Raw genomic sequence first — 15,107 nt, 5'->3', positions numbered from 1 at the left:
CTCCTGGGTGCCCACCTCTGTCTGCATTTAATGGCCAGCTGAGAGGCTGTGGTGTTTAGGTGGGAGGTGTTGCTGCAGGCCTGAGTCCTCACTTCATCCTGTGCCCTAATCAGAGATTCTCAGAATACTTAGAACTGGGAGAGACCGTGAAGTTCATCTCATTCCATGGGCAGGGACACCTTCCCAGGCTGCTCCAAGCCCTGTCCAGCCTGGCCTTGGACATTTCCAGGGATCCAGGGGCAGCCACAGCTTCTCTGGGCACCCTGTGCCAGGGCTCCCCACCCTCCCAGGGAACAATTCCTTCCCAATATCCCATCCATCCCTGCCCTCTGGCAGTGGAAGCCATTCCCTGTGTCCTGTCCCTCCATCCCTTGTCCCCAGTCACTCTGCAGCTCTCTTGGAGCCCCTTTAGGCCCTGGCAGGGGCTCTGAGGTGTCCCTGGATCCTTCTCTTCTCCAGGCTGAGCACCCCCAGTGCCTTGACCACCCCTAATCCCTTGACTTTTTACCAGATGTATGAAATGATCACAAGGTAATTTCTTAATGAAAAATGACCTTTCTTGATACCTGGAGAGGGCCCCAAAGCAGGAACTCTACCAGTGCCTCTGGATGAGGCTGGCACTGCCCCATCTGGGCAGCTGCAGCAGGACAAACGTGTGCCCCTTAGGGGGGCTGGCATGGGGCTCTGAAGGGCACAGAAAGGTGTCCCCTGTCCCTCCCCAAATCCTTGTGCATTCCCTGGGAGCATGGCCGGGTGCCTCCTGCTCCTCCCGGCCCGGTTCCTCGGCAGCAGGCAGGCCTGGTGCCGCAGCCATGGCAGCTCCGAGCTGTGTGGGCTCAGCCTGCTGTTTATTTTGGGACTGCAGCACTGCTCCTGATTCGGTGCTTCCAGCCTGGGATCTAGGCCGTGTGCCGGATCGGGCATTCGCTGTTGCTTCAGGGAGCACGGGGAATTCTCGCTCCTTTCCTGGCTGGAAGGGCCGGCAGCGCTGCTGCAGCCGGGGGTTTGGGTGGGAGGAGGAATTCATTTGGAGGATCTCTTGCTGCAAACCTCGTGTTTTTCCGCCGATGCTCCTGATGTGTGTGGCCACGGGAGGAGCAGGCGCCGAGGAGCTGCAGCCTGCCTGCCTTCCCTGCCTTCCCCCGTTCCCATGGCACTTGGCTGTCACACACACATCCCATGCATTCCCTGCCCACAGCGGGATTAAAGCCTTCTGGGAGAAGAATGAGAGGATGCAGGGAACGGAGATAGGGAAGAAGCTGGGGAAAGGAATGGAGGGCATGGGGGGGTAGGGATGATGGAGCAGCAAGGGGCTTTGTAGGATCTGTGGCAGATCAGAGAAGCTGCAGCCATTGCCTCCCAGCCCTGGGAGCAGAGGCCCTTCCTGAGGGCTGGGGGCACCGGTGCGTGCTCACAGAACTTCTGTCATGTCTCCCAAACCCACCCTTGGCTTGAGGGTGCAGATTTCCTTCTCGGTGATGGCAGCTTGTGTTTCTCTCCCCCTGCAGACCCTGACAGCCAGCTGTATGATATGGGATATACCCCCGAGGAGGAAGCCCCGGCCTGCCCCGATGAGTTTGATGACTTCGTCACGTTTGAGGCAAGTATGAGCTCTGGTCATTCCCATAAATGTTGGCTGCATGTGGAGTGGGATTTGGGCATGGAGGAGAGAGGAGTTTGCTGTGATTTGGCTCAGGAATGCTTAACATGTAAAGACAAATTCAATCTCTGGCTAATGGGCCCAGAGAGGCTGCACCAAGCATGTTAAAGTTAAAAATGGTGTTGATAAAAGTGAAAGAGCAGAGCACAGTGCCCTGGGTGGAAAGGGAGCCCCTTTCTGTGGTGCCACACTGGTGACACGGGAAGGGGACCTGCTGCTCTTGGGTTTGTTTTCCTGCTGGAGTTTCTGAGCCTGGAAAACTTGAGCTTGGTTTTGAGATGTACCAGGCAGGAGCCTACCTGAGAGGCACAGCAGAGCAGTGAGATGTTTACATTTGCTGCTGTTTGGGCAGTAAAAGGCAGAGCAGAGGACAAAAATGTACATTTTCTCTCTATTCTTGGGCTTGATTAAGGCTGTTTCTCTGATTTGGGTTGTTTTCCTCTAGTTAAAGCCTCCATGCCTTGGTTCCCTCCTACATTCCTTACCACAGGAGCACGTTGCAGCAGTGATTGTGCTGTTCCCAGCTGGAAAGGAGAGACCTCTTTTCTGTGTCTGGGGCTTTTGGGCTTGGCTTGGAATGCTTCACTCATTAGTGCTCTGTGCCTTCCAGCCTGCTGCAGGTGCCTTGGGAGCAAAAGGATGTCTGGGTCCCTGTCCCACGTTGGGACTGAATCACTTCCCTCTGCTTTTTCTCTTCCAAACTTCCCTCTTCAGGCTTGTAACACCTGTGTCTTGGTGGCCTGGATGTTTTTGAGGTTGTCCTGTGCAGGACCAGGAGTCAGGCTCTGATTCTTGTGGACCCCTTCCCCCTCAGGATATTTATGATTCTCTGTGATTTTTATCACATTCCTTATTGCTGGCAACAAGATTCTCGACTGGCTTTGTATTTGCATGCAAATATATTTATTCATATCTGTGTGTATTTTTGTTTGGTATAGTCTGTAGTACATAATTTTGGCTTTGTGATCTCTTGATAAAAGGTTAGTGATAGCCTGGGTGTTGGGCAGCTGGTCCTAAAATCATGGAATATTTGGGTTGAAGGGACCTTAAAGCTCAAGCCATGGGCAGGGACACCTTCTACTCTACCACATCACTCCAAATCCCATCCAGCCTGGCCCTGGACACTTCCAGGGAGAGGGCAGCCACAGTTTCTCCAGGCAAGGCTTAATATTGATTTATTTTCCATTGTTGAAAGGTAGTTACAAGCCCTAGGAAGAACTGGGGAGAAGTGGGACAGGAGAGCAGGCAGGGAGATGGATTTCCATGGTTTTTAAGTGGTGCAGGGTCACAGATGTGCGTTTTAATGCTGGACTGAGCAGTGTGGAGGCTGTGACAGGCAAAGGCTTTCACTTTCTGCTCCTCAGACCTGTGTCAAGGGACCATCTTGCCTGAGATTCTGAGCGAGGATTTTTTCCAAGGGCTAATTTAACATAGATGAGTTCTGTCAGCGCTGGGAGCTATTCTGGGCAGCAATACCAACAAGGCAGGTGTGTGCGCCTCTGGGATGAAATACGTCTGCTGCTGGGCCAGCCTTTCCTTGAAAAGACAAGGTGACCCAAAGGAAAAAGGTGATGAGTCCTGAAATCTCCTTTTCCAAAAGATCTAAGTGGATTTTTGTACTGAATTCAGTGTAGTTGTCTAAAGGACAGCTCTGTGTTTAACATGCTGGGGAAGAATTATCCTTGTTGTCTTGGATACATGATTCGAAATAATTTCCAGCCTGCCAGGATTTCGTAGAGGTTCAGCAAATGAGAACATGCTCGAGAAATACCACTCAGCCTTGGGAGTGTAAAAATAAACTGGAGTCTTGGGGTGAGGGGGTTTTTGTTCTCCTCTGGCTGAGCCGTGAGCTCCCAACGTGCCTTTTATCCCACACGTCCTGGAAAGCTGTAGCTGGCCCAGGGAGGGAGAAGCTGTGGTACAAAGCATCCTGCTGGGAGCAGCAAAGGCATGTTCCTCACAGGAGCACTGGGAAAAGGGCTCCAGCAGACCCTTCTTCCTTAGGTGCAGCAGGAAAAAGGCAGAGAACAAAAAAAAAAAAGCCGTTCCCAATATCTGTATTCCATCTTGGATTCTCCAGAAGAGATGAGGGGGGAAAAATCACCTTTCAAAGTGAAGACACCACCTTTCCTCAGAGTAAACTTCTCACTGCACCAAGCAGCAGTTTGGGTTCTGGGCTATCCCTGTGTCAGGCCTGGGAAGATGCTGCACCAGGACACACAGCTGAACACACCCCAAAACAACTGGGACACCTCAGGCACCTGGGGAGCCCCTTTGGCCGTGGCAGGGCCGTGGGTGAAGTGTCACAGCTGGGATTTCTCCTCCCCTGTCAGAGCAGAGCAGAAGGAGTTGCTGCATTTGCAGAAGTGCTGGGAGCAGCTGTGGTTACAGGAGTGGAGCACTGGCTATGGTCCCTCTTAAACAGCCCAAAATCCCAGTGGCTGGAGTGCTTGGCTCTTCCAACTGCTGGGGTCTGACAGGGATCTTTTCTCCTCAGTGTTTGTTGAAACAAGTGTAAACAAGTGCTCTAAGCAGTCTGCAGGAAAATGTCTTCTCTTTGTTAATGAGGTTGCTCTGCTTGATGACTCATGTCCTCTTCTGGTGACCGTCATCAGGAGAGCTCAGCATCCATGGAAAACCCTGAGAGCCCAGTACTGGGGACTTTCACCCAGTATTTGCTCTCCAGAGAGATCCACCAACACCTGCTTCCTCCAGGAAAAGGCTTTTGAATGGGACAAGGTTTGAACTCAGGAATTTGCAATGTTGGATAGTCCCCCAGTTCAGCCACTGGTGTGGCTCTGGATGTACCATGGATCTCCTGGCTCCTGTTGCACCCTTCCAGGAGTGTCCAGCAGACAGGGCTGTCTGTTAAGGTGCTTCCAAGGGGATTTCTGCTCCCGTGGCTCCACTGAGACAGCAGCTCCTGCAGCACGTGGCTTCTTGTGCTGGGCTTGCAGCACAATCCCTCCAGCTCTTCTGTCACACGTTCAAGAGGAGCCTCATCCCTGTGCACCCTGCTGGGAGCAGGGACAGCATCACCTGGCTGGGATCACCTCCCTGTGTGTTCTTCCTGCCCCAGGGGGAAGCATGAGTGAGACACCACCAGAAACTAATGACAGCCTTTCTGCTTTGTCAGAGTCACGTTGAAGGGAGCTTGGAGCTTTTCCATCTGGACACCTGAGCCTTGTTTTCCCCCAGGCTGGGCTGGCACAGCTTGACTGCCTGGAAGGTGGGAGTTCTCCTTGCCTCCCTTGCGAGCTCCTGTGGAGCTTGTGACTCAGTGCTGAGGCACAGGACCTGTTTGGAATGCTCTGGGGAGCATGGAGGGGAATTTGGAGTTACTGTTTTTTGGGATCATGGAATCATTAAGGCTGGAAAAGACTTCTAACCTCAACCATCTTACTGGGAACATCCACTGCTGGGATATCTGCTGTGCCTAGGGTGAGGGCTCTGCCCCTCTGCTCTGCTCCTGGGGGAGGTGACCCCCTTGGACAGTGCAGAGTGGAAATGATAACTCTTGGAAAAGGAAAATGAGGCATGAAAATGCTGGGATTAGGCAGGATGAGCATGGAGATGTCTAACTTTAGCTGGGCTGGAGGAGAGGCAGAGCCAGTGCTCTGTAAAGGCTGCCTGGGAGCAGCATAAATACCCCAAAGAGGGATTTTTAGCTCTGGGAACTGGTGTTTTGGGCCAGCAAGGTCAGAGGAAGGCTGTGGTTGAGCTCTGCAGGACGGGTTAGCCATAAATCCTGCGGATGCAGTGCCTTGTGCAGGGCTGTTGCCATCTGCTGGGCAGCTGCTGTGACTCCTCTGCAAGCAGCCAGGAAAGCACATTCTGCACAGCCACAGGAGGGGAATTTGGCTTTCCCTGGAGCCTTCACCTCCCCAGGCACGTCCCCTCTGGCTATTTGTCTAGCAGGGAGTTGTACAGCATGAGAGGAGTGGATCTGGGGAGGAAAATGGGAGTTGGGCAGGTCCCAAGTTTTGAGTATTTTGAGAGTAGGAGCTACTCCTGGCTCTCCCAGCCTGCCTGCCTACAGGTGCAGCTGTATTCCAGCTCAGAGTATTCTGTGACATTCTGTGCAACAATGAAAAGCAGCTTTAGGGCTGACACATCAACTCTGTGAAACTTTAACTGTCTTAAAGCCAGGACTTATTTTCATACTGAGCAATTGAATTTAAGGCTTCTTTGAGGGCAAAAATCAGAACGAGGCCATTGAAGTCCACCTTACTGGGTTTCTCCAGCTGGTCAGAGCTGCTGCAAAGGGGACCAGGGACTTGCAGGGCCCCAGATGTGTGTTGTAACACAGGAGCTGTTGTGGGAGCATGTGGGGACTGGAGCTGGGCTGTGCTAGAGCTGCTCCCAGAGATGTCACTGTCATTCCTCGTGCCTTGTGTTTTGCAGGGAGCCCATGTGGGGTGGGTGTAGGAGGCTGCTGCAGGCTCCTTGTGTCCCTTCCTGGTGGCCCTGTGGACCTTCTAACCCTCCTTTACTAGTACAGAATTCCCAGGAGGATACCTGCCTTCCCAAAGGCAGAGCTGGTGAGCACAGACAGTTTGAGAAGGCCCTGCTTTGCGATCTGTGGCATTTTAGGTGAGGTTTTTTCCCTCCTCTCCCCACAGCACTGTTGGCAGAGGCCAGCCAGGCTGAAAAGATGGGGTTGAGCTTTGTAACCTCCTCTGAGCTGTCCAAGGGGCTCAAAGCACCAGGACAGAGCTGAGTTCCCTGCTGTTCCCTGGCTTCCTAACCCGGGGGGGAAGGTGTGGAATGGGGACATGGAGGTGAGAGTTCAGGTTTTCTGAATCAGTGCCATTCCCACCTTCTGGACTGGCCTCAGGAGGCCTCTGGTCACAAGGCTGACCTGAAAGCACCATGAATGAAATGGTCACAAACCCCTCTTCAGGGGCTGGCTGCTGGAATTTGGGATAATTTTGTCCTGAGCCGCTGGTGGACTTGAAGTCTTGCAGGTGACTGGAGCTGCAGGGCTGTGGAATTTGACAGATGCAGTTCAGTGTCTGTTCACCTGTCTTTGGGGAGCCACATGGAGCCCTGAGCAATGTGCCCATTGTCCCAAAGCCTTTCTGCTCCCCTCCACCAAGAGATAAAAGGCCATGAGCCCTCTGGACAGCAAGTGAGTCCCATATTATCCTTGTATCCACAGAATCCTGGAATGGTTTGGGTTGGAAGGAAGCCTCAAAGCCCATCCAGTGCCACCCCCTGCCATGGCTAGCCCAGGCTGCTCCAAGCCCTGTCCAGCCTGGCCTTGGACACTGCCAGGGATCCAGGGGCAGCCACAGCTGCTCTGGGCACCCTGTGCCAGGGCCTCTCCACCCTCCCAGGGAACAATTCCTTCCCAATATCCCATCCATCCCTGCCCTCTGGCAGTGGGAAGCCATTCCCTGTGTCCTGTCCCTCCATCCCTTGTCCCCAGTCCCTCTGCAGCTCTCCTGGAGCCCCTTTAGGCCCTGGAAGGGGCTCTGAGGTGTCCCTGGAGCCTTCTCTTCTCCAGTGAGCACCCCCAGCTCTCTTAGCCTGACTCCAGAGGCTCCAGAGCTCCTGGCTCTCCCAAATCAGTGATAATTTGGTATCTTAAATCCTGAAAATACTAAGGAAATTAATTTATTGTGTCGACTCCAAACTGTGTGGAGGGCAGGATGGGCGTGTAATGGGACAGGGACATCCCTGAAGGCAGGACCCAAGTGCAGGGCTATGGTGAGAAATTTCTCTTGCTGGTCAGAAAAGATCTGAGTTGAAGTGTTTGTTCTGTAGGAAATAAGCTGGAAGGAGTTTGGAAAACAAAGTCCTTGGAGCCTTATCTTGAACCACAAGCAGATTGTGTGAGACTGGGAATGTGGGAAATGGGCTGTGGGACATCAGGAAGGACCAGGAGGGGAGGGGAGCAGCAGGGGAAGCAGAGGTGTCTCAGTAAGAGTTTGAGAAGTAAAACTGGCATTTGGGGTTTCCTGATTAGTTTTAGTGTCTGGTTTTGGGCTCTCATGGGAGTTGCAGATGTTCTCTGAGGTCCTGAGGCACAAGCAGAGGAGCAAAAGGGCTGTGACCTGCCTGGTGGAGGAGCAGATCAAGGCAGAGCTCGGGTTAAAGCATAACTCCTTCCTGCCGTGCTCTGAGCAGGAATCTGGGCTGGCCTGGACTCGGCTCAGGAGGTCAGTGCTTATCGAGGACAGGACACTTCAGGCAGTGCTGGGCAGCTCTGCTCAGAGCTCTGCACGTCAGCAAGGATGTGGCCCAGAGGACAGCAAGAATAACCCAGAGAAAAGGGGAAAACGTGCTTTGGGAAGGTAATGGAAGGAAATCAGTGTGTTTATGCTGGGTAGGCAGGGCTGAGGGAACTTGAAATATGTGAGGTTTCTGTGGAGAGGAAACAGAAAACCAGACAAAACCCTCAAAACTTGTGGGTGTGAGCAGTGCCATGGGGAAGGGAAAATCCCATGGATCAGCTCTGCCACAGTGCTGGCTCTGCTGGGCTCCTGCCCGCAGGGAGCGGCTGCTCGGCTGAGGGCTCGGGCAGGGTGGCATTGGGGTGTTTGTAAACCTTCTTTGGGATCAATATTGTCATTGCCTGCCAGAGATCACCCTCTGAGTCACCAGATTGCTTCTGACCTGCCCCTCGTGTGCAATCCAAGCTTTATTCATCCCTCTGTTTCTGGCTATAAGGAAGGAATTTGTCATTTAACGCTTAATTATTCACCAGAGGCACCAGGAAGGCCGAGATAAACCTCGACAGGTCGACTTCGAATTCAACCTTTTTAGTTGGGGATGGATTCCTGGGAATTGTGAACACCTGGAGCAGGGCTGGGGCTCCCAGGACGTGCTTTTATTTTGGAATCCAGGGGAGCAGGAGGAGGCTGCGGTCACACGGCAGGGAAGTTGTGGAGCTCCTGCTCCTTATCGGGAACAAAAGGAGCTCTGTTGGGACTCAGCAGATCTCTCCTTAAGCCTCCCCTGGACTTTGCTTCCCTCCTGCCTCACAGAAGCAGCTCCTGGAGCTGGACCTGCCTCTGGACAGGATGTCTCCACAGGTGGGTTTTGACACAAAATGAGGAGGGATTGGATTTCCAGAGGGACCGTGCTCAGCGCCGGAGGTGCCGGCAAGGTGCAGGTTGGGAATCCGCCTGACTTTTTACAGGGGCAGATCCACCTGGGTTTTTATGTGGGAATGGTTTAGATTAGATGGGATGTTGGGAAGGAATTGTTGCCTGGAGGGTGGGCAGGCCCTGGATCCCTGGAAGTGTCCAAGGCCAGGCTGGATGGGGCTTTTGGGGCAGCCTGGGATAGTGGAAGGTGTCCCTGCCCATGGCAGGGGGGTTGGAACTGGGTGGAACTTTAATGTCCCTTCTAACCCAAACCCTTTCATGATTCTGTGATTCCATGGGATGTGGTGTAACTTCACACTCCCCTCTGCCTGGGTCTCCCTGGGGGAGTTGGATCAGCAGGGATGGAACCTGCTGTTTTTTGGGGTGCTGGAAGCAGTGTGCCTGGTGTGGTGTTTTGTGAGTTGGTTTTGGGTTTGTTTTTTGGGCTGGGTGAATGTTTCCAATTTGCCCCAACAGCTGCAGCATGTTTCTCTTGCCCAGCCTTGAGGGGGGTGATGGTAACAACCCGAACTGCAGGGGCTGAGCTGTGAAAGTGGCCTTCACCCAGGGCTGAGCACAGGCTCCCTGGCTTCCCTGGGAAGCTGGCACTGCCTGGCCATGTGGGAAGAGGGCAATGTTGGGACCCAGAGGTGGCTGTCCCCAAAGTGGCGTTTTGGAGGCTGAGCTGCCCTGGGGGGTTCTAGGGCTTTGGGGTCAGCTGCATTAATGTGGGACTGTAAATACAACTGTGTCCCTTCTCCCTGGCTCCCAACCTGGCACTGTCACCACTGTCTGGGCCACAGGGTGTCCTTTGGAGGGGGATTTTTGTAGCTGATCCGTCTCCATCCTGTACGCAGTCTGGGCTGGATTCTTCAGAAACAGGCTGACACTGCTGGGAAAACAGAGTTGTTTTTCCTTTTCCTTGTCACTCACCTCCCCTCCTAACCTTCTGAGTGTTTGTGTTCAAGGACAGCAGAGCTTTGGGATGCCAGGACAGCTCCAGGGACAGCCTGGAGGGAACCTCCCTGGGAGCCAGACTTTGCTCTCCTTTCCAAGGCAACGCCTTGGCTGAGCTTGTGCTGAAGTTTCTGTCCCTGGCAGATCAAAGCTGAGCCTGTCCCTGCTGGACCTTGCAGGTGATTCCCAAGAGTCCTTCTCCTCACACTGCAGCAACATTTTTTAAATCCATATGGTTTTATAGCACTTTAAAACATCTCATTAAATAATCTACTGCCATATGTCATCAGATGCCTGAATGGGTGAGCTGCTGCTGGAGAAGGCTCTTAAAGGACCTCACCTGTCCCATCAGGGCACATTACATCATCCCAGTGCTGATTGCACCATTGATTTCCTTTTACAAGCAGGAGTGCTCACCTGGGCCCTCAGATCCCTGGAGTTTACCTGAGCAGGCAGAGATGCCTCCTGGTGGCCTCATGTCCTGTCAAAACTGGGAGTTTTGAATGGTGGTTTTTGCAGGTGTGGCTCTGGGGAAATACCTGCTGCAGGAGCTGGATTTGGGATTAGAAACCTCCATCAAACCCTGATCCTGTTCCAGCTCAGATCTCTGTGTGTGCCTGAGTCCCAGTTTTAATGTCTGAGGGCATGTTTTATTTAATAAAAACTTAAAATGCACTGATACTGGCGACACCAGCCCCACTCTGAATGTAACATGGATATTCCTGGCAAGTCCCCTGGGGTGGTTGTAGCCCAGCCTGGCTGTCCTGAGCCCGTGGATTTTAAGCCGTGGTTTTTAAGGCTTTCTTTAAGCTGGAAAAAAATGTTTACTCTCTGCTCACAGGAAGGCAAGGCTGGCTGAAGGAGAGCTGTGGCAGGGGGGTTTGAAGGGTCAGTGCACAAACCAGCTGCTCATGAAGCCATAAATAAGAACTTTCTGTACCCACACACTTGCCCAGGGACAGAGGTTTGGCTCTGACAGGCATTTGGCAATACCTGAACCCCTTTGGTTTGCCTATCTCCTCCTGGCATCTCTTCTTGAGGTTTAGTTACTGATTCTGTGGTGAAATGTGCAGCAAAGTTTTCCACGCTTGTGCTCAGGAGGGCTTTGTTTACAGTTTCAGCTGATTCTTAAATCATTGTCCACGCAGGTTTAATTTTAATAGGGCTCTCTTGCATTTGAAACCTCATCTAGGCTGGTATCACAAAGGAAAAATGCAATTTTTAGATAATAAATAGATGCATATCTTTAGTGTAGCTGGAGGACAATGGTTGATGTGCTCCTATTCCAGAAGGATTGCTCCCAAATCCAGCCTGTCCATGCATATATTTCCCATCACTAAGGTGTTTTGGAACAATTTGGTGGAGAAATCATAGAATCATGGAATGGTTTGGGTTGGAAGGCGCCTTAAAGGTCCTCTTGTTCCAGTATCTAAGGGCACTGAGAGCTCCTGGTTTGCTTCATGTTGAGAGGGTCAGCAGTAACCACAGCAGGGTTTTTAATCAAATTACTTTGATTTGGGAGTGTTTGGAGGTTTTTGGGCTTCTTTCAATAGTTGTCTTTACTCTGAGCTTATTACAATACTTCAATTTGCTCATTATAATACTTCAATTTATGCTTAAATTTAAGCTTTTCCAGTGAGAAAGGGGAGGGACTTGGTATTTAAAAAACAGCCTTTATTTTGTAGTGTGCAAGCAAAATTCTTTCCAGTTTGGCATGAAATCTTTTTTAGACAGGCAAAAGGGAGGGGAATGTGCAGCTGGGGGTGGCTGCTGTCACCTCTTGGGCTCTCTGTCTGTGACCAAGCCAAGACAGGTCAAGGCTCTGCTTCCCCTTGTCCCTCCTGCTGGAGCATTAATGGTGTTTCTAGAAAGTGCAGCATAAATCCAGTAAAGCACTTAAGGAAGTCCCAGCTTTAGGTGTGTAAGTGGTTTTGGTGGATTTATGCTTTTTTAAGTGGGTGGGGGCTTTAGAGGCTTTTGTTTCTCTCTGCAAGACTGGCACAGGCTGTGCCCTGCTGGAGTTCACTGGAACAGCCCCTGACTTCAGACTCTGCAGGTTTGTGTTGTGTTTAACTTCAGGGTGGTGTCCTGGAGGTGCTGGTGTCCACAAGCCAGGTGGAAGCTGAGCCAGGCTTGCAGGAGGAGCTCCTGGCTGTGTCCATCCTGCTGAGTGTGGTGGGCACAGCAGCTGGGAGCACAAAGCTGGGCTGGGCTGAGTCACTTGGCTGCTCCCAGTGGCCATGCGGAGTGGGAATTGCTGTTAGTAGCTCTCTCTCCATCCCTTCGAGGTTTTCTATCCCTTTTTGCCCCTGGAAGTGTCCAGGGCCAGGCTGGATGGGGCTTGGAGCAACCTGGGATAATGGGATAGGTAAGGAGTGGAATGAGATGGGTCTTAAAGTCCCTTCCAACCCAAACCACTCCATGATTTTATTAATACAGTGCTTTGAGAAATGTCATTTTTCTCCAGAATCCTTGGGAAAATCCCTGAAAGCTGTTCTGTGCACCCTGGCAGAGGAAAAGGGTTTTACTTCAGTCGTGCCTGCATTCACACTGCTGCTGTTTTGCTGTGCTGGAGGGGCAGCTGAGCACGTGGGATCCCACCAGGGGAGCTTCAGGGGGAGCAGATGGCTCCCCGACCCCTCTGGTGATAGGGGATCAGCTGGAGCTCAGCACCAGCACAGGCACATCCCAAAATTCCTTGATTTGCTCTAAGCCTTGCTGGGAAAATCCCCAAATCTTAAGAAAGGGGCTAGCACTGTGAGGGGTAACAAGAACTTGGCTTTTGTGGGGGTTCTGCTGCTGCTGCTGTGGTTCTCCAGACATCAGGATCAGAAGGGATTGATGCCCCTGCCTGTGTGTAGGAGCAGAACTGGGGGGAAAATGCAGTTCTTGCTCATATCACAGTCTCTTAAAACCCAAACCCTGCTGCTTTCCCAGAGCCTCCTCAGAGATGGATTTGAGATGCTGCTCCAGCTGAAGTGCAGAGATTTGAGTCCCTGCAAATCCAAAGCTGTGATGAGGATTTAGAAGCAGTTTATTTGCTGTTGAGGGATGGAAGGTTTTACCAGACAGGGCAAAATAAAAAAGGTGCTCCAAGGACTAATTGGGAGTTTTGAATAGTGGTTTTTGCAGAGAATTCAGATTAATAACATGGCCTCTTGGAATGGGGTGGGAGAAAGTAGCAGTGATGGGCACTGCTGAGTCTGTGGTGGGTAATCCCTCCTGCCCTGGCCAAATCCATCCTGGCTCACAACAAAACCTCCCTCCAACTCTTATTTAGTCTCTATTTTTGTGATCTGCTTTCCAAGCCCTGCAAAGGCTGAGGTGCACCCTGTGGTGCTCATGGAGCAGTACCTGGGCCTGGGGTGATTCTAGAGGTTGGATTCCTGCACTCAGAAATGGAACACAGCCAAAATTCCCTGCCTCATCCATGTTTTATCCCACTTTGCCGTGAATCCACGCAGCTGTAGGATCTTACTGTTTAGCTTCTTGTGATGTTTTTTTTTTAACCAGGCAAATGAGGTGACTGACAGTGCCTACATGGGCTCGGAGAGCACCTACAGTGAGTGTGAGACCTTCACAGATGAGGACACCAGCACCCTGGTCCAGCACGAGATGCACGACGAGGTGGAGACCGACAGCGCCATCGACTCCACCGTGCACTCAGAATTCACAGATCCCATCGAGGAGCCAGAGCATGGGTGAGTGGGAACAGCCAGGAGCAAACCCCCCATGCAGGGCAGGCAGCAAGGGCTGGGGGAGACACAGCCTGAGGGGTTCACGTCCAGCGAGCTGAGTTTGTCTTGCTGGAACTTGGGTTGTTCTTTGTGTTTGTAACAACGTGCAAGACTAAAATAGCTCTTCTGGGGGAATAACGAGAATAATTAGGCTGGTTTGTGTAGGCTGGTTTGGAGCCCAGCCTGGCAATCTCTTTGAGTTAATCGTTGCTTGCCTTGGGAGATCTTCTGTACCCTCATTAGCATCTTTAACCTCTAAAATAACTTCTCAGGTGATCCAAACACCTGAAAGACTTGCAGGTTTTAATCTATCACTTAAGCCAGAAACACAACATATAATTTTCCAGTCAGGAGGGGAACTCGTTCTATTTTTGTTTTCCCTAAAAACATGCATGTGCCCTTTGATGTGCAACCACCTCCTGTAATAACTGGTTTGAAACCTCTGCCTGGAGCACAGAAATGTGAGCCAAGATCTCCTTCCCCGGTCTGAACCGCTGCTGGCGAAACTGCTCCTGGGCCCACCCCATTTTTGGAGGAAGAGTGGGGTTTGGGGTGAAACTGGGATGCTGGCAGGCAGGAAGGCAGGGAAGACCTCCTTTAGGATCAGAATCACAGAATGGTTTGGGCTGGAAGGGACCTTAAAGCTCATCTCATTCCACCCTCTGCCATGGGCAGGGACACCTTCCACTAGACCAGGTTTCTCCAAGCCCCATGCTGGACACATCCAGGATTGGGGCAGCCACAGCTTCCCTGGAAAATCTGTTCCAGTGCCAGGTTACTGCCCCAAGAACACCAATCTGCACCAAAACCTCTGGAATCATCTTTGCTTGAGTCCTGTAACACACAGGATGAGTTTTCTCCCAAAACACAAGGCCCAGGGTAGGTGCTCCAGGGAGTGCTTAGAGCTCCCACTGCTTTTTGGGAGCACCAGGCTTCCCTCCCACCCCAAAATCCCATCTGGGGCTGTGGGAGAGGCAGCGAGCAGTGCTGCCCTGGGGCTGAAAGGGTGCTGTGGATTAGAGCAGAAATGGGATTATCCAGCTCGGCTCCTGTCGCCGCAGCACACCCAGCTCAGTGACAGTTAAATTGGGAGATAATCAGCTGTGAGCTCCTGTCACCAGCACAGGGTCCCTGCAGGGGTCATGGCAGCCTGCGTGCCGCTGGGGAAAGCAGCCTGCTTCGGATTCACCTGCCTGTAGGTACAGAGCGCTGCGGTGGGGAACGGGGCTCCTGACATCAGATGGCTCCTGCTGCTTGCCAAGTATGGGGCCAACAGGACAGGAAGGACAGGCTTGGTGGAAAGAGTCCAGAGGAAGCCACAGGGATGCTCCAAGGACTGGAGCTCCTCTGCTCTGGAAGAGCTGCGGGTGTTCACCTGGAGAAGAGAAGGCTCCAGGGACACCTCAGAGCCCTTCCAGGGCCTAAAGGGGCTCCAGGAGAGCTGCAGAGGGACTGGGGACAAGGGATGGAGGGACAGGACACAGGGAATGGCTTCCCACTGCCAGAGGGCAGGGATGGATGGGATATTGGGAAGGAATTGTTCCCTGGGAGGGTGGGGAGGTGCTGCCACAGGGTGCCCAGAGAAGCTGTGGCTGCCCCTGGATCCCTGGCAGTGTCCAAGGCCAGGTTGGACAGGGCCTGGAGCAGCCTGGGACAGTG

At 52.4% G+C, this 15,107-nt stretch overlaps 1 protein-coding gene across 4 annotated transcripts in view; it reads left to right on the top strand.

Moving 5' to 3' along the window:
- The window catches only part of RAB11FIP3 (RAB11 family interacting protein 3), a 74,507-nt gene that overhangs the window by 34,254 nt on the left and 25,146 nt on the right, over positions 1 to 15,107 (top strand). For 3 of the 4 annotated variants that reach the window (XM_033073981.2, XM_033073983.2, XM_033073982.2), the window contains exons 3-4: positions 1,509 to 1,600; positions 13,225 to 13,412. In XM_033073981.2, coding sequence (XP_032929872.1) covers positions 1,509 to 1,600; positions 13,225 to 13,412 — 280 coding nt within the window. Of the gene's footprint in view, positions 1 to 1,137; positions 1,404 to 1,508; positions 1,601 to 13,224; positions 13,413 to 15,107 lie in introns of those variants that run through there. The other variant, XM_033073984.2, reaches the window with a different exon arrangement.

Source organism: Catharus ustulatus, chromosome 16 (assembly GCF_009819885.2).
Source record: "Catharus ustulatus isolate bCatUst1 chromosome 16, bCatUst1.pri.v2, whole genome shotgun sequence".
Taxonomy (NCBI): domain Eukaryota; kingdom Metazoa; phylum Chordata; class Aves; order Passeriformes; family Turdidae; genus Catharus; species Catharus ustulatus.
This window is presented reverse-complemented; position numbering and strand designations above follow the sequence as displayed.